Below are 19561 nucleotides of genomic sequence, written 5' to 3'. Positions count from 1 at the left end.
ATTCGTACACAGAAAAGTAACACTTGTAAGTATTTTTCCCCTCACTAGCTCGGAAAAACGTGTTTTGTCCTTTAATACCAGCGGGTAAAAACGCATTTCATCCACTAGTGGGTAAAGTAATTTGACCTTGAATAAAGTCAAATTAACTGCATTAAAATTGATAAAAGTAGGTAAATCTAGTAATAAAGATGATTTACCACCTGTGGAACTACTGGAAGCAGTGATAAACGCATTTTATGCGTTGTAGTTTCCTCGCTATAGTGAGGGGAAAAGTTTTGTGTTACACTCGGGTGCAAATGTATTTTACTTCTCGTGTGTTAAAATACAATTTTGCCCCCTTGTATAACAAATAACTATTAATTATTTCTCAAAATAGAATGTGTAATAAGATTATTTCATTCAGAAATTTCAACAAAAATTCTGATAAATTTATCCCACATGCATAATACATGTCTAATAAGACCCCTTTTTATTGGAAATTCCCCGAAACGAAAATATTACTTTGCTAAATGAAAACTGTCCAATAATAGTTCGGATAATTTGCACAGAAACGAACTGAACTACTCCGTGTTTTTTTTTGTTTTCCGTTAACTTCGACATGCAGTTAGGTTCATCATGATAAATCACTCTGTATATCAGTTTTTGTTAAATTCGAAACTTTTTTTTTTTCATTTCCATACATAATAAATGGATTAGTTAGTGTGAGAGGACCTTAATCATAATATGAAAGTCATTGTCAAGTGTTTGACGGCACATGTCAAAACAAATAACATTCGGAAGTGGTAAGGGATGCCACACACGTTTTCAGTAAATTTTTTTTATTAATTCGATAACCGTAGGAGTAAAGAGGCTAGTTTCTTGAGAAATTGATTGTACTTGAACTAAATAATCGTCCTTTAAAGTTAACGGAATTCAATTAAAACAGGGTGTATATTCGAACTAAGATTCTATTTAAAGTTAGTCGACCAAAAGTGTCAGCGATAGTTTGATTATTCTGCGAAATGGCATTCGGCGAATCAATAATCGGCTAAAAAATTGTCGGAGAATCATTAGGTAGCCTGGAAAGACACATATTTTGCGAACCTACTAAAATAAATTAATGTCTTTTGATAACATTTTGCTTCACTACGCAAAATAACAAAAACTTTGTATGAAAACTGTTCAAATACATTATAACTGGTTACGAGATTAAAATAAAAATGATGGCATACTATAAACTTAGATACCATCATAAATTAAATATAACAAGATCATACCATCCCATACATTAAAATGCGACCACCTAAGACCGCGCTTACACTCCACCACACATAGATGCCGCCACAAAAAAAATGTCTTGTAGCTTTCGATTATACTTGTAGATGGCGTTGAGTGTCACTTTTGACATAGATTTACGGCTCGGAATTGACACTTAATGCCAATCTACAAATAATCGGTGGCAACAAGGCATTTTTTGTGGCGCCATCTATGTGTGGTGGAGTGTAAGCGCGTTCGTATGCGGTCGCATTTTAATGTATGGGATGGCATGATCTTGTTATATTTAATTTATGATACCATACACTAAAGCGATCAAGCCCACTGTCCGGTGGTGGAGCCGGGAATCGAACCCGGGGTCTCCAGCTATCGCGGCTGATGTGTTAAACCGCTACACCACCCCGACAGCAGAGTTACCCGTTGAAAATTATCTAGTGTGTTATCTCTGAAGGCTAGGCGCCTTTGACCAACTCTGCGTTTTCACATTATCCGATCCGATATCGGAAGGAAGGATCTCAAAGGAGAAAATCAAAGATGGCGGCGTAAATATATGGGACGAGCTTTTGACCGCGGCTTCGCTCGCGTTAGAAAGAGACAAAAAGTAGCCTATGTCACTTTCCAACCCTTTAATTACCTCCACATAAAAAATCACGTCATTTAGTCGCTCCGTTTTGCCGTGAAAGACGGACAAACAAACAGACATACACACTTTCCCATTTATAATATTAGTATGGATATCGGATCGGATAATATGAAAACGCACTAAGGCCGAGCAAGGTATGCTTGCACCTCCTATATGAATCCTTTGCACTATTACGATATAGTGAGACAGATGGTGCTGCCATCTATCGAAGTAGGGAACCAATCAAACCAGTGAGCTTGATCGCTTTTTCTTTTGTGTATGGTATCTATTTCAGTTTATAATTTATATAATAGTGGTGAAATGATTGGTGAAATAAAAAGGAACGTTGATTCTTTGGATAGTGACTTTTGAGGTCATAATAAACAACTTTTATTATGGGACCAATGCTGAAATCGACAAAATAGTATATTGTGCAACAAAAGAAGCAAGGGGGATTTTGTCAACGAGTGTTTTAACTCGCGACAGCCGCAGGCTGGAGATAGTTATAGACACGAGTTTACAAAATCCTTACCTCCTGAGTTACACACAATATTTTTCATCACATTTGAGAGGAAAACACAGATAGCTTAATAGCCAAATTTAAGTTGTGCAAAAAAAATCCTTGGGTGATTGAAACATCCTTTGCCTGAAGTATTGTATGGATTGTATTATTTTTTAAAACTAAATCCATTATTCTCTTAGGAATAAAATAGTACATTATTCTTCAGTACACGTAGACGCAATGAGACCTTTAAACAGCAAATGTAATGGAAAAAAAAATGGTCTGTTTCACCACAGATTAAATATAACAAGATCATACCATCCCATACATTAAAATGAGACCGCCTACGAACGCGCTTACACTCCACCACACATAGATGGCGCCACAAAAAAATGCCTTGTTGCCACCGATTATTTGTAGATTGGCATTAAGTGTCAATTCCGAGCCGTAAATCTATGTCAAAAGTGACACTTAACGCCATCTACAAGTATAATCGAAAGCTACAAGACATTTTTTTTGTGGCGCCATCTATGTGTGGTGGAGTGTAAGCGCGTTCGTAAGCGGTCGCATTTTAATGTATGGGATGGTATGATCTTGTTATATTTAATCTATGGTTTCACACATTTCGACCGTCATGACGCCGCTCATTTCTATGGAACAGTAAATTTTTTTTCGCGATTTCGCCTTGGTCGCATAATAAAAGTTCATTATGACCTCAAAAATGACTATGCAAAGTTTGAACGTTTTTTTTTATTTCACCCTGTATAATAACATACTATACACGTTGTTCAATAACTTAAAAACTAATTAACTAGTTCTCTCAACTTAGTTTTCAATAACCTAACCTTTTTATTCATAGCAGTTTTATAATACCCCTTACCGTCCATCTTCTCCATTCTTCCCCTACTACTTACCCTCTCTTCGAATAACTCGTAGAAGTTCGGTAGGGGGGTGTCGACTAATGGTACATTGTTGTTCTGTTTGTTTGTATGTACGGCGGCCATGTTTTGTATGAAATGGTTGAACATGGCGGTTTCCGTGAACCATTCTAGGAAGTACTGGTTCTGTTTTGACGGGGCGTTTCTTATGAAGGTTTCTTTCTGTAAAAGAGACATTAAAATGTTAATGATCATTAATATAAGGTATTTTAAGTAAATTAATGAAACTTAAGGTAAGATGAGGTAAGACAATAACCTAACTACAAAATTAAAAAAAAAAAAACCCCGACATAGACCGATTTTCATGAAACATGGCTAAGAACACTCGACTAACTCAGCTTTCAGACAAAAAAAAACTAAATCTAAATCGGTTTATCCGTTCGGGAGCTACGATGTCACAGACAAACACACACACACAGACAGACAGACAGACAGACAAACAGACAGACAGACAGACACGTCAAACTTATAACACCCCATTGTTTTTGCGTTGGGGGTTAAAAATAAGTTTTTTCGCAAAAAAAAAAATTTTTGGAACAAGCTTTTATCACCGACTGTAATTTTCTTTCATCAGTCATCTGCTGCTCTCCGAGGCGTTTCTAAAAACCCCTTACTCGATGGGGATACGACGTTTCATAACAGAGTTCCTATCACCACCTTTCTGCTCCATCATCAGATCAGCTCCATGATACCATAATATTGCATTGTCACGTGATTTACATATGTATGCATAATTTCACTATCGTGATTTTTGAAGTGAGATAGTTAAAGGGATGGAGAATGACATAGGTAGGCTACTTTTTGTCTCTTTCTAACGCGAGCGAAGCCACGGGCAAAAGCTAGTTGTTGATAATTAAAAGTGGAAATTATCAAAGTCGACGCCGTGAGTTCAAGTCTTACCCAAGGCAGTCATTTTTCACTTTTACATTTATTCTAAGGTTAGTAGCATAGGAGAGTATAGATTATAATAATAAAACATATAACTGTCCGCTCACTGCTTACCACACACCGTATGTTACACCCACGCTCGTCTGTTATGAGATTGTACATCCCACGGAAGTGCGGAGGTCGAGGCTTCCTAAACGCCAAAGATCTCCACAATCGTGAGGTGTACAATCTCAGGAATTACTTCCTTAACAACGAGTGCGGGATGCATCGTGATGTGGTGGCAGTGGACGGAAACCTCACGCCGCTCTCCTTGGCGAAAGAGAACTGGCGCAAACCTGTGGTACTAAGTACTGCGGACCGCAAGGCGGTATGGGAGAGCAAGCAGCTACACGGGCGGTTCTACAAGGCCCTCACGGGACCCGATGTAGATCTGCTCGCATCGGTGAACTGGTTACGATTCGGGGACCTCTTCGGAGAAACCGAGGGTTTTGCCTGTGCAATTGCGGACGAAGTTATGATGACGAACAACTACCGGAAATATATCCTGAAGGACGGTACGGTCGACATTTGTCGGGCATGCCGCCGTCCCGGAGAGTCACTCAGGCATATCATTTCCGGTTGTTCTCATCTTGCTAACGGCGAGTACTTGCACAGACATAATCTCGTAGCCAGGATTATTCACCAGCAACTTGCTCTTCAATATGGCCTTGTTGACCGCGAAGTACCGTACTACAAGTACTTACCTGCGCCGGTTCTCGAAAATGGTCGTGCCACGCTCTATTGGGATCGATCTATTATCACTGACAGGACTATTGTAGCCAATAAGCCTGACATTGTGATAATAGATCGACTGCAACGCCGGGCAGTGCTCGTTGACATCACCATCCCCCATGATGAGAATCTCGTGAAAGCCGAGAAGGACAAGTCCAGTAAGTACCTAGACTTGGCTCACGAGATAACCGCCATGTGGGATGTTGAATCAACGATCATTGTTCCGATAGTCGTTTCAGCGAACGGTCTCATAGCGAAGAGTCTCGACCAACATCTTAAGAGACTCTCGCTAGGTGGCTGGATCAAGGGCCAGATGCAGAAGGCGGTGATCTTGGACACGGCGCGGATAGTCCGACGGTTCCTCTCTCTGCAGCCCTAACCACCGGCAGCTTGGGCCCTGCCCCGCTGCCGGCGGCACCCTAGGTTAGGTTTTTTATAATGTGTTTATATATTTTGTATTGTTTTGTATGTTGTTTTGTATTTTACTTTTATAATCATATTATAAAACCTAGCCTAAGAATTAAAATGAATAAAGAGGAATAAAACATATAACTCTTTCTCTCTTTTTCTTTCTCTTTGTTTGTAACCCCCGGCGCAAAAACGAACGTGTCTGTCTGTGTGTTTGTCTGTCTGTCTGTGTGTGTATCTGTCTGTGGCATCGTAGCTCCCGAACTGATGAACCGATTTTGATTTAGTTTTTTTTTTGATTGAAAGCTGAGTTAGTCGGGAGTGTTCTTAGCCATGTTTCATGAAAATCGGACTACTATGTCGTGGTCGGGGGTTTTTTCAAAATTTCAATTTTGTGGTCAGGTTATTGTTATTTAAGTTTCGTGACACATTGGTTACACTGTAAGGTCATGTAAACATACATACATACATACATACAATCACGCCTGTATCCCATAAAGGGGTAGGCAGAGCACATGAAACTACTAAAGCTTCAGTGCCACTCTTGGCAAATAAGGGGTTGAAACTGTGACATTTCAGTGACAGGTTGCCAGCCTCTCGCCTACGCCACAATTTGACCCATCATGTAAACATGTTTTTTAATAAATAAATAAATGAAATGAAAAGAAATATTTATTTTCCAAGTAGGCATATTACAATGCGCTTATGAACGTCAAATAAAACTACGCCGGCTCTAACCCTACGCCTCAGCCTCGAGAAGATTTCAGTCCCCCCTCAGTTGGAGGAGGGTATCCACTATGGGACCGGCAAGAAACTCGGCGGGCCACTTCTTTTTAACCGACTTCAAAGAAGGACGAGGTTCTCAATTCGACTGAATGTTTTTTTTTTTTTATTTTTTTTTTTATTTTTTTTTGTATGTATGTTACTCGATATCTCCGAGAATCGTGGACCGATTTTCAAAATTTTTTTTTTGATCGAACCGGTATAACCCCGAGATGGTCCCATTGGCACCAAGTCAGGGTCTGATGATGGGATCCTGGAGAAATCGAGGGAACTCTTCAAATGTTATAGGCACATGTAATGTTTTTAGTCTATTTTTCAAAGGTACACCAGTATTTACGTCTGATGGTAATAATTTTATGTGGCTGAGCTGATGATGGAAGGTCAACTCCTCAATGGTTAGGAGTTTAAGGATAATTCTTTCACTACTGTACATGTATTCGGACTGATACATATAATATCACTAGGAACCACTAAAAATCAACTGAGCTGATGATGGAAGGTCAACTCCTCAATGGTTAGGAGTTAAAGGATAATTCTTTCACTACTGTACATGTATTCGGACTGATACATATAATATCACTAGGAACCACTAAAAATCAACAAATAAATAAACTTTTTAACAAAAAATAAAACCGCCTTCAAAAATAAGCGCGTTACAAAACACGGAGAAACTAAAAAGCCAAAAATAATAAACCTTTCAATTCAGATTTCTTATCATATTGCAATAAGCTAAACATCCAAATTATAAACAAATCAATTATTTTTGGAGTCGGTACCAGCCTGTGTATGGTTGGGTGGGGCAAACAGGCAATAGCAAGGCGACGAATAGGTCTGGTACCGACTACAAAAATAATTGATTTGTTTATAATTTGGATGTTTAGCTTATTGCAATATGATAAGAAATCTGAATTGAAAGGTTTATTATTTTTGGCTTTTTAGTTTCTCCGTGTTTTGTAACGCGCTTATTTTTGAAGGCGGTTTTTCAAATATACTTACATCAAAAACAACTCCACAGTTCCCCATTTCTCCATCTCCTTTGACCCCCTCTTTAAAGCACTTCTCGTATCCCCCCAAAACATCCACAAAAAACCTCAGGAACGCTTCGGAAATCATCACATTCCTGTAAGGAAATAAAGTAATATTAGTATCAAGTTTAATAACATAACCGCACATTTTTAATTTCGAAAAAATAAAAACCGGCCAAGAGCGTGTCGGGCCACACTCAGTGCAGGGTTCCGTAGTTTTCCGTATTTTTCTCACCTACTGAACCTATCAAGTTGAAAACAATTTTCCTACAAGTCTTTCTAAAGTTCTACTTTTGTGATTTTTTCATATTTTTTTTTCCTTTTGGAGCGATTATTTCCGAAAATATTAATAATATCAAAAAACGATTTTAGCAAACCCCTGTTCATTTCTAAATACCTATCCAACAATGTATCACACGTTGGGGTTGGAATGAAAAACCACTTTTCATTTTACCACTTTTTCGGAGTGATTGATATACATTATTGGTACGAAATTTCAGCTTTCTAGTGCTCGGTCACCGAGATTATCCGCGCACGGACGGACAGACATGGCGAAACTATAAGGGGTTCCTAGTTGACTATACGGAACCCTAATAAAATCATAGGAAAATACCTGGTTTTAGTGTCCTGCTTATCCTTCTGTCTAGTCTCCATCTGTATGGTAGTTTTAAGCGATTTATAGCTGTATGTTGGCAGTATTGTGGATTCATCGCCTTGGTAGAATATGACCTTGGATTGCTGCGTCAGGTCTATTAGCATGCCCTGTAAGAAAAAAATAATAAAGACAAAAAAAAATGCTGTTACATAATCCATACCAAAGAGGATCGAGTATTATAGAGAGTTAAATAAATAAATAAATAATTATTATAGGACATTGTTACACAGATTGACTAAGTCCCACGGTAAGCTCAAGAAGGCTTGTGTTGCAGGTACTCAGACAACGATATACATAATATATAAATACTTGTATACATAGAAAACATCCATGACTCAGGAACAAATATCTGTGCTCATCACACAAATAAATGCCCTTACCGGGATTCGAACCCGGGACCGCGGCGTAGCAGGCAGGGTCACTACCGACTGCGCCAGACCGGTCGTCATTGTCTAAGTCAGCGGTTCTCAAACTTATTTTCCCATGGAACCCTTTTAGAGAGAAAATATCTGACGCAACCCTTAAATTAAATATTTTTTTTATTGCAATCTTTATTTTAATAAGCAAACATAATAGTAAAATCTCATCATTATATTCTTATGTGAGGTATTACATGAAACTGTTTTTTATTTTTTAACAATTGGTGAATATTTGGTTTTATGGAAGAAAGTTGAAGTTGTATATCAGGTACCCAAATTCACACGGAGCCCCAGAGAGGCTTTGCGGAGCCCTAGGGATCCGCGGAGCACACTTTGAGTATGGCTGGTCTAAGTAAATAAATAAATATTGAGGACACCTTACACAGATCAACTTAGCCCCAAACTAAGCAAAGCTTCTACTATGAGTGCTAAGTGACGATATACATACTTAAATAGATAAATACATACTTATATACATAGAAAACATCCAAGACTCAGGAACAAATATCTGTGCTCATCACACAAATAAATGCCCTTACCGAGATTCGAACCCAGGACCGCGGCTTAGCAGGCAGGGTCACTACCGACTGAGCCAGACCGGTCATCAAAATAAAATATCAAGACAAATAAAATTGCTGTTTCATAATCCATACTAATATTATAAATGGGAAAGTGTGTGTGTCTGTTTGTTTGTCCGTCTTTCACGGCGAAAAGGAGCGACAAAGTGACGTGATTTTTTAAGTGGAGATAGTTGAAGGGATGGAGAGTGACATAGGCTATTTTTGTCTCTTTCTAACGCAAGCAAAGCCGCGGCCAAAAGCTAGTTCAAAATAAATGCAATTCATATTATGAGAGAAACTAAATCTTGTTCCACAAATCGAAAAAAAACCTTTGTTTTAATATTTCGGAGGTTAGGGCTGAAAGGGGTTGGCGATTACATGTTTTTTTTAACCTTCGACGCAAAAACGACGGTCTGTATGTCTTTTTAACCCCCGACGCAAAAACGAAGGGGTGTTATAAGCTTAACGTGTCTGTCTGTCTGTCTGTCTGTCTGTCTGTCCGTCTGTCTGCCTGTTTGTCTGTCTGTGTGTGTGTCTGTCTGTGGCATCGTAGCTCCCGAACGGATGAACCGATTTTGATTTAGTTTTTTTTGTCTGAAAGCTGAGTTAGTCGGGAGTGTTCTTAGCCATGTTTCACGAAAATCGGTCCACTAGGTCGCGGTCGGGGGTTTTTTCAAAATTTTAATTTTGTGGTTAGGTTATTGTCTGTCTGTCTGTCTGTGTGTGTGTGTCTCTCTGACATTAAATTACTTTTAGTACGCGGGCGAAGCCGCGGGGAAAAACTAGTGTAATTACATATTTACCTCTTCAAATAACACTCCACTGGTATCCAACTCTCCCGTTTTCAAAAGCCCAGCTAACATGGGTAGAGGAGCTTCTAACACGTCCCTCTGTATTTCGGCCGGTATGGCCGAAATGAGGGGTTGCTGCCAAACGAAGGGGTAGAGAGAGGTTTGGAGAGCTTCGAGGCATGATGAGAGCAGGCTGAAATGAAAATTTACACATTAGTCTCAGAAATCGGTGAATTCTGAATCGGTGAGCTCCATCTTAGACTCTGTCTTCACTTCCCATCAGGTGTGACTAGGGTCAATCGCCGATCAGTCCATAATAATAAAAAATAAAAAAAAATAAAAAATTAAATATAAATACAATTTGATGATGTCACCAATCGATCAAGTAAAATTTGTAGCCACATTGCATAGACTGCCATCTCTCGACACACGATAAAAAAAATTAAATCTCAGTTTTGACAATTTGGCTCTTATTCTTAACTTGATATGTGTTACTGTATTTATAAGGAGTTATATGTCTTTGGCTCAGGCCTCAAGAGGTACCATATATTTTATTTGTTGTGATGATAGATGGCGCTGTTACAAACGCAAAGTAGTTTTGTAGAAACTGTATGACGTACTGTCATACGTTTGAACGAATGTTAGGTAACGTTGCAACGTTTTTAGCAAAGAGGATAGAGTATTAAAGAGAGTTACTGTCAAAGTAAAATGTGTAATCACAGTGCATAGACTGCCATCTCTCGACACAGGCTTAAAACTTTTGAACCTCAGTTTTGACAATTTGGCCCATATTCTAAGCTTGATATGTTTTAAAATGACAAATATTAGTCGAGCGTACCCCAAAGGAGTATCGCCATCTAGCTCAGTTTTTTTCTTGACTTTATCGGTCTATACGAAGTTATATAGGTCTTTGGTTTTTAGTCACCTTAACTGGTCACTGATGATGACATTTATGACTCCCTTCCGACAGTAGCGAGTCAGTGAGTGAGTGGCAAACAAGCATACGGTCCGCCTGATGGAAAGCGCGCAACCAACATGCGCGTTGCCAACCCATTAGAAACTTGTACACTCCTTTTTGCTGTGTGTACATGCTGACGACTCAAAGGATTCTTTCCATCACTAGCACACGGCACCATCGTTGAGCTCTGGCAGCCTTACTTACTCAATATTCTAAACGCTTTATTTTGTCTTACCTTAACTGGTCACTGGTGATGATGACTTTCCAGGAGTAAAGAGCCGAAGACCTTGATAAGTAGACCGGCGCCCAGTGTCCAATAATATGGACACATTGTCCTCATCTGCTCTAGGGAACCTTACCTTAGCTGGTCACTGATGATGATGACTTTCCTCTCCAGGAGTAGAGAGCCGAAGACCTTGATAAGTAGACCGGCGCCCAGGGTGTCCAATAATATGGACACACTGTCCTCTTCAGCTCTAGGGAACCTTACCTTAACTGGTCACTGATGACGATGACTTTCCTCTCCAGGAGTAGAGGCCGAAGACCTTGATAAGTAGACCGGCGCCCAGTGTCCAATGGACACATTGTCCTCATCAGCTCTAAGGAACCTTACCTTAACTGGTCACTGATGATGATGACTTTCCTCTCCAGGAGTAGAGAGCCGAAGACCTTGATAAGTAGACCGGTGCCCAGGGTGTCCAATAATATGGACACGTTGTCCTCATCAGCCCGAGGTTCTAAAGGCCGTTTTATTGTCCGCGTCCTGAAAGAATATATATAGATTATTTCATAAATAGCATTGGGCGTTGCTATTTTTAACCCCCGACGCAAAAACGACGGGGTGTTATAAGTTTGACGTGTCTGTCTGTCTGTGTGTGTGTCTGTCTGTGGCATCGTAGCTCCCGAACGGATGAACCGATTTAGATTTAGTTTTTTTTTTGTTTGAAAGCTGGATTAGTCGAGAGTGTTCTTAGCCATGTTTCATGAAAATCGGTCCACTATGTAGCGGTCGGGGTTTTTATCAAAATTTTGAAGGAATACTTCTAAGACACGTTAAATAATAAGTAGTTGTTACTTTAAAATAAATGTAATATTACAAACTGTAATAGTATAATTAAAACGTATTCACATACAGATATTAAATATGTATATTATTACCAAATACTATGATAAAACAGCTGTAAAAAAATATATTGACTTGAATTTAACGACAGATTTCTCGAAGGCTTATGGTAAACTTGACAACAAAATATTTACGGAAAGATACATCTAAATGACATAAGGAACAATCAGATAAAATTGCTTTAGATGATTTTAAGGACCGCATTAAAACATTTGGCAAAAACCAGATGAACATAGAATCTTATAAACATTTAGTACCGGAGTCCCACAGGGGTCCATCCTAGGGCCTATACCTTTGACTAGCTACAAAAACAAGTAATAAGCAGAGAACGCAAGCTTACCTTTGATTTTCCTTCCCCTCAAAGTCATAAAACGCCGCCATATCCTTTTCCGTCACAGTGTGCCGGAAATCCGGCATCGTTTTAGCCTTCACCGTCTCTATATGTAAACTGCTTCTAGTTGGTTTGACATGGTGGACGGTTAGTTCTTCTCCTGGCGAGGGAAAGTCTGTGTGGAAGAGTTGTTGAAGTATGCTGTTTATTTCGACGTCGGAGCTGCCGTGGTGAGATTCTATTTCTTGGAGCACCTGCAATATGAAATGAATTCAATTATTTACATTATGTTCATTACGACGATCGCTAGACAATAAGTAATTGCTATTGTACTCTTTTACTTTAAATATGAAAATTAAACCTTTCTTCCCGTGGGTGTCGTAGAAGGCGACTATGGGATATGGGTTAAATTGTGGCGTAGGCGAAAGGCTGGCAACCTGTCACTGCAATGTCACAGTTTCGTTTTCTTTCAACCCCTTATTTGCCAAGAGTGGCACTGAAGCTTTAGTAGTTTAATGTGTTCTGCTTACCCCTTTATGGGATACAGGCGTGATTGTATGTATGTATGTATGAAAATTGTATTGAGAGATCAATAAACTAAACTGACATTTCGAGATTATGTAACTATGTTTTTCTACTCCCGAACTATTCTATTCGTCATTTACAGGGTCGTGCATAGATCTTTAAAACCCTACATAGAAGTCTTATTTCCCAAAGCCTGCCCCCGCCAGTTTCTCGCCCACGCGCGTAGTAACGAAAAAATTTTAAACGCATTGTTTGGCCCTGTAACCATGGCAACGCATTGTTATAACGTTGGATAGCTTTGGGTAGCTGGCTACAGCGCTGGCAGTTTGCCCTTTGCGTCAAAATACAGGAGACAGGGTCATTTTTTTCAAAAGTTATTCAAATTTAAAATATTTGACAGGTACCTTATAATAGAAGCCAGGTGCCCTGTATTTGCCTATGATGCAATAGCACAATGGAAGACAGACTGTGGCGCCCTCTGGTAATACTCGGCGACAGTAGCTGAAACAAAATACAATAAACTTTATCAACACAGAAGACTTATAAATTATAATTGACTTAGCTTGCAATTTTTTTGACGGGTTCGAAACAAATTGAATGATTTCTCAATCAATTACATTTTAATTGATTGATTGATATAGTCAGGGACCAAACGACCTCTTTTACAAAAAGTCGTCGACATCTCTTCTAAATACCTAAAACAGGTATGGATGTGTTCCTCGTTATCTCCAGATTACGAATTGACCTGTTTTAGTTTAAGGAGGGGGGGACGGGTTGAGATAAAGGGGGAGAAAGATGGCGGCCGACCATCATAGATATTTATTCACATCTCGACTCCTATGGCACCAATCTGTTCGTGCAAGGTGTCGTTTGAAAGCTTATTAAACCTACTTTAATTGTTTTCAAATAACTATACTCATAACAGTAACCGTTTACGAAATATTTGAAAATATGTGTTTTTTTATCGCGCATGAGTTGCACAAGTACTAGAAAAAATGCGTCTAACTCAATAAACAATAACTTTACCGCAATTGATGTTATTATAAAATTTTCGCGTCTATTCATGCTCTTTCTAAAAATATAAGTTTCATTGGTATATGATAATATATAACCATGTAATTACGAATTTGGTTTAGCAGGAGTCACTCTGCCCGGTCGCAGAAATGGGCGCTGACCGTAGTAAAGTATTCAATATTTTTGAGGTCCTATTTTACGGATCCATATGCGAGAGGTATCGTTTCAAAGCTAATTAAACCTACTATATTTTTTTATAAATAACTATAATCATGAAGGTAGCTGTTTAGAAAATATTTGAAAATATGTGTTTTATAGACCATGAGTCGCACAAGTACCTACTGGTAAAAAATGCTTCTTAATCAATAAACAACAACTTTTCCGGAATTGATGTTAGTATAAGATTTACGCGGAATTTCGTGCGCTTTCTAATAACATAAGTTTTATTGGTGTATGATATTATATAACCAAGTAATTACAAATATGGTTAAGTAGGGGCCACAGCGCCCGGCCACCGTATGGATGCTGACCGTCGCCAAATTTTCTATATTTTTCAGATCCTATTTTATTTAACAGGAATCTTTTGAAAGCATATTATGCGTACTATCATTAGTTCTCAATAATTTTAGTTGTAACTGTAGTAGCTAACAAAATATTTGAAAATATGCATTGGAACCGATGTGAGTAAAACATGCTTCTAGCTCAATGAATTATATTTTTTCCGCAATTGATATAATAACAAAATAAACGGCGAAATGTATGACCTTTTCAAATAATAAGTTTTGTCAGTATTGCATAAACAATTAATGTTAATTTATCCATCATACTCACTGCGCACCGTCATATACAATATACATGGATGACCATTTTCGTTGCCGTTTTCAAAATTTTTAAGATTGTATCTTGGTGCATGACCAATAAACAATAACTTTACCGCAAATAATGTTATGATAAGATTTACAGGACATTTCATATGCTTTCTAAAAATATATGTTTTATTGATGTATGATATTATACAACCAAGTAATTACGAATTTGGTTTAGCATGTGTCACTGCACCCCCGTGACGTAAATAAGTGCTAACCGTCGCCTAACTTTACGTATTTCTCAGATCCTATTTTAGCGATCAAATTGTGAGAGGTATCATTTGAAAGCATATTATGCGTACTATCGTTGCTTTTTAATAATTTTAGTCGTAATTGTAGAAGTTAACAAAATATTTGACAATATGTGTATTTTTACTGTATATGAATAGCATTCGCACTGATACGAGTGAAACATGCTTCTAGCTCAATAAATTATATTTTTCCTTTACAAAAAATGAGTTTTGTTAGTTTTGCCTAAACAATTAATCGATGTAGGGAACAAATCAAATTATTTTATTAAATATTTTTTGATTTGTTTTTTTAAGTAGTAACACTACTATATATAAATTATAAACTGAAATAGATACCATACACTAAAGAAAAAGCGATCAAGCCCACTGGTGGCGAAGCCGGGAATCGAACCCGGGTCTCCAGCTAACGCGGCTGACGTGTTCGACCGCTACACCACCCCGACCGCCGAGGTACCCGTCGAAATTTCTCTAGTGTATGTTATCTCTGAAGGCTAGGCGCCTTTGACCAACTCTAAGGGCGAGCAATTAGTGCTTGCACCTCCTATATGAATCCTTTTGCAGGATTACGATATAGCGAGAGAGATGGTGCTGCCATCTATCGATGTAGGGAACAAATCAAATTATTTTATTAAATATTTTTTGATTTGCCACCAGTGGGCTTGATCGCTTTTTCTTTAGTGTATGGTATCTATTTCAGTTTATAAACAATTAATGTTAATTTGTCCACCATACCCACTGCGCACGGTCAATCGTCATATAAACGGATGTCCACCGCCGTTGCCTTAATTTTGTCATCATTTTACAGATTTTATTTTACTGATCAATTAAGTATATAAGTAAATTCGATACGTGATAGATTATATTTATTATGAATATACGATTAGTGAAATAAAATCTGAAAAAGGCAACGACGGTGGACATCCATTTATATGATGGTGCGCAGTAGGTGAGCTGAACAAATTCAAATTAATTGTTTATGCAATACAAACCAAACTTATTTTTTGTGTAAGTCATACATTTTCCGTTTATTTTGTTATTATTTCAATTGCGGAAAACTATAATTTATTGAGCTAGAAGCGTGTCTTATCAATGCCAATGCTATTCATGCACAGTAAAATACACATATTACTAATCAAATATTTTGTAAACTTCTACAGTTTCGACTTGAAATATTAGAAATAAAGATAGTACGCATAATATGCTTTCAAATGATACCTCTCACAAATTTATCAGTAAAATAGGATCTGAGTAACGTAGAAAATTTGGCGACGGTCAGTCAGCACCCAATATCGTGACAGGGCGCAGTGACCCCTGCTAAACCAAATTCGTAATTACTTGGTCATATATTATCATACACCAATAAAACTTATATTTTTACAAAGCGCATGAAATTTCGCGTAAATTTTATAATAACATTAATTGCGGTAAAGTTATGGTTTATTAAGTTAGAAGCATTTTTTATCTGTATATGTGCAACTCGTGCTCGAAAAAAAAACTCATGTTTTCAAATATTTTGTAAACAGCTACCTTTATAACTATAGTTATTAAAAAATAATTATAGCAGGTTTAATTTGCTTTCAAATGAAACCTCTTACATATGGATCCGTAAAATAAGAACTTAAAAATATTGAATACTTTACTACGGTCAGCGCTCATTTTTATGCGACCGGCGGAGTGACCACTACGAAACAAAATTCGTAATTTAATGGTTATATTATCACTTACCAATAAAACTTATATTTTTAGAAAGCTCATGAATAGTGGCGTAAATTTTATAATTACATCAATTGCGGTAACGTTATTGTTTATTGACTTAGAAGCATTTTTTACCAGTACTTGTGCGATTCATGCTCGATAAAAAACACATATTTTCAAATATTATGTAAACAGCTACCTTTAATATTATAGTTATGTGTAAACAATTATAGTAGGTTTAATTATTTTTCAAACGATACCTCTCCTATATGGATCCGTAAAATAAGACCTCAAAAATATTGAATACTTTACTACGGTCAGCGCCCGTTTATGCGACCTGGAGGATAACCCCTGCCAAACAAAATTCTTTTTCTACTCCAGCACTTAAATCTGTCAATTAGATTATTGTCAGCGGTATCCAAATTAAGTTCATTTGAGTAACGATAGAAAAGTCTATTTGTCTATAGGTTCATATGATAACTGCTGAGCAGTATTCATATGAATATAGGAGTTCTGTAAGTTTATTTTTAAAAGTACAACTTCCATTTATCAGGTATGTTTTCATTTGCAATAATAAATAACTCTTAATAAATAATATAATATTTAGGTTCATAATTTAAATCAAGATGAAAAAATAAACTGAAATGCGTTTTACATATTAGATATTGCAAAACAAAGGTAAAAATCATAAGTTTATCAAATAATTTTACATTTGACATTTAAATATTCTTGAACGCAACCACATTTTTCGTAATTGAAAACCGGCTTATTTTCTATTTCTCTTGTCTATGGCATGAAGAGTTCGGTTAATGTACGACCCAGAAATGTACAGCCCAAAATCGGCGTCCACTTTTTTGGACGCGAATTACGGGGTCGTACAATACTGCCGCCCTGTAAAAAAAGTGGCTTCGAATTATCGCCCGGACCAAACGTGTACAGCCCGAGAATGCCCAACCCATCAATTCACGGCCCAAGAACTCTCGTACATCATGGACGCCAATTCCTGGGTCGTAAATTTTTGGGTTGAGCATTCTCTGGCTGTGCATTATTGGTTCCCGCATTTGTAAACTTTTTAAAAAAATATTTGAACTATTTTAGTATTTTATACTTTATTTTAAGTCGACGTTGTGCAAAAACTTAAGTAATTATGAGTGATTCTGGTGAACAATATACTCCCCAAGAAATCAAGGCTATGGCGCTCAAAGTGACTGACAATTTGTTACCTGAAAAGTCGGATACAGCGTAGCAAAAATGTTATGATTGTTTTATGACATGGAAATTGCAAAAAAATGTTTCAACTTTCTCTGAAATCGCATTGTTGGCATATTTTGAAGAATTGTGCAACAATATCTCACCATCAACATTTTGTGGACAGAATACTCAATGCTACGACGATCCACACAAATATTCCCATTCATTATATGAAGTAAGTAACTAACCCATTTTATTATTCTTGAATAGGTATTTATGTGGCTGTCGTAGAAAAAGTATAGTATACAATCGTAACATTATGAAGGCTATAAAAGTCTCGTACCTTACTTAGGCCACTCGGCAAGCCTTCGTGGCCTAACCGCGGTACTCAACTTTTATAGCCTTCATAACGTTACCGTTATATAATATACTATAATTACATGGTTATATATTATCATATACCAATGAAACTTATATTTTTAGAAAGAGCATGAATAGACGCAAAAATTTTATAATAACATCAATTGCGGTAAAGTTATTGTTTATTGAGTTAGACGCATTTTTTACTAGTACTTGTGCAATTCATGCGCGATAAAAAAACAAATATTTTCAAATATTTCCTAAACGGTTACTTTTATGAGCATAGTTATTTAAAAACAATTAAAGTAGGTTTAATAAGCTTTCAAATGACACATCTCACGAACAGATTGGTGCCATAGGACTCGAGATGTGAATAAATATCTATGATGGTCGGTCGCCATCTTTCCCCCCCTTTTTCTCGACCCGTCCCCCCCTCCTTAAACTAAAACAGGTCAATTCGTAATCTGGAGAGAACGAGGAACATATCCATACCTGTTTTAGGTATTTAGAAGAGATGTCGACGAAAATCGTGAAGGAGACGACTTGTGGCCAAATTGGCTCTAGACTAATATTGCTTTAACCCCCTACGCAAAAACGACAGGTTATTATAAGTTTGACGTGTCTGTTTGTCGGCATTGTAGCTCCCGAACGGATGACCCGATTTAAATTTAGTTTCTTTTTGTTTTAAAGCTGAATTTGTCGGGAGTGTTCTTAGTCATGTTTGATGAAAATCGGTCGACTGAGTCGGGCGTTTTTTTTTTTTCAAAGTTTTATTTTGTGGTTAGGTTATTACATCAAAAGTGCATGGCTAAAATCTTGCGGGTTATTAAGGGCCACGGTATATATTTCACTTTAGAAATTCCTTTAACTTATAAGACCATTCTCATCTCAACTCTCGCCGGTGAGCAGTAGGAAGTAGTGATGTGTCGAATAGTTTAGTATCCCCAAAGACATATATAACTCCGTATAGACAGATAAAGTCTAAGAAAAAAACGTACCTCAGTACCATACAGAAAAAGGTACGGTGGCCTAGATGACATTAATATTTGACATTTTAACACATATCAAGTTAAGAATATGGACCAAATTGTCAAAACTGAGGTTCAAAAGTTTTAAGCCTGTGTCAAGAGATGGCAGTCTATGCACTGTGATTACACATTTTACTTAGTAACTCTCTATAATACTCGATCCTCTTTGGTATTCCTAAATTGGCATCTTTAATCGAGCTTTATCTGTAAAATTTTGGACTTTCCTATAGACTACTTACCCATAGGACCGTTCCCCTCTCTCGTCAGTAAGTACTAACGAGTAGCACTGCGCACTCTTTGCCTCAGGGGCCCATTCCTTGCAGGCGGAACTTAGTGTCTCGGGGAACACTAGGTTTTCTATGTGTGGGGGCACTTGTACCTGAAATTACAGTTAAATGATGGTATTATATTTTGTGCCTTAAAATTCAAGAGTAAAAGGCAAGAGACACTGTGTATTGGATTTACTGATGTGCTAGTTACAAAAACTTTCCAAATTGAAAAGTTTTTGGAAATTTCAGTAAAGTTTCACAAGAAATATAGGAATTGTAAATGTATGAAACGAAAAGTTTTAATTTCCTTACAAAAATGAGGAAAGTTTCAGAT

The 19561-nt window shown here is 37.5% G+C and overlaps 1 protein-coding gene across 3 annotated transcripts in view; it reads right to left on the bottom strand.

The window, feature by feature from the left end:
* Positions 1-2900: 2900 nt before the first annotated feature.
* Positions 2901-19561, bottom strand: part of LOC125240318 (DENN domain-containing protein 2B-like) — an 83337-nt gene continuing 66676 nt past the window's right edge. For all 3 annotated transcript variants that reach the window (XM_048148200.1, XM_048148202.1, XM_048148201.1), the window contains 8 exons: positions 19198-19337; positions 12958-13054; positions 12038-12282; positions 11188-11337; positions 9629-9809; positions 7805-7953; positions 7163-7286; positions 2901-3478 (listed from right to left, as the gene is read on the bottom strand). In XM_048148200.1, the coding sequence (XP_048004157.1) occupies positions 3182-3478; positions 7163-7286; positions 7805-7953; positions 9629-9809; positions 11188-11337; positions 12038-12282; positions 12958-13054; positions 19198-19337 (1383 nt within the window). In that variant the 3' untranslated portion in view covers positions 2901-3181. The remainder of the gene's footprint in view (positions 3479-7162; positions 7287-7804; positions 7954-9628; positions 9810-11187; positions 11338-12037; positions 12283-12957; positions 13055-19197; positions 19338-19561) is intronic.

This window comes from Leguminivora glycinivorella, chromosome 27 (assembly GCF_023078275.1).
Source record: "Leguminivora glycinivorella isolate SPB_JAAS2020 chromosome 27, LegGlyc_1.1, whole genome shotgun sequence".
In the NCBI taxonomy this organism is placed as follows: Eukaryota; Metazoa; Arthropoda; class Insecta; order Lepidoptera; family Tortricidae; genus Leguminivora; species Leguminivora glycinivorella.
Note: the sequence above shows the minus strand (reverse complement) of the source record. Positions and strands in the feature narration are given on the sequence as shown.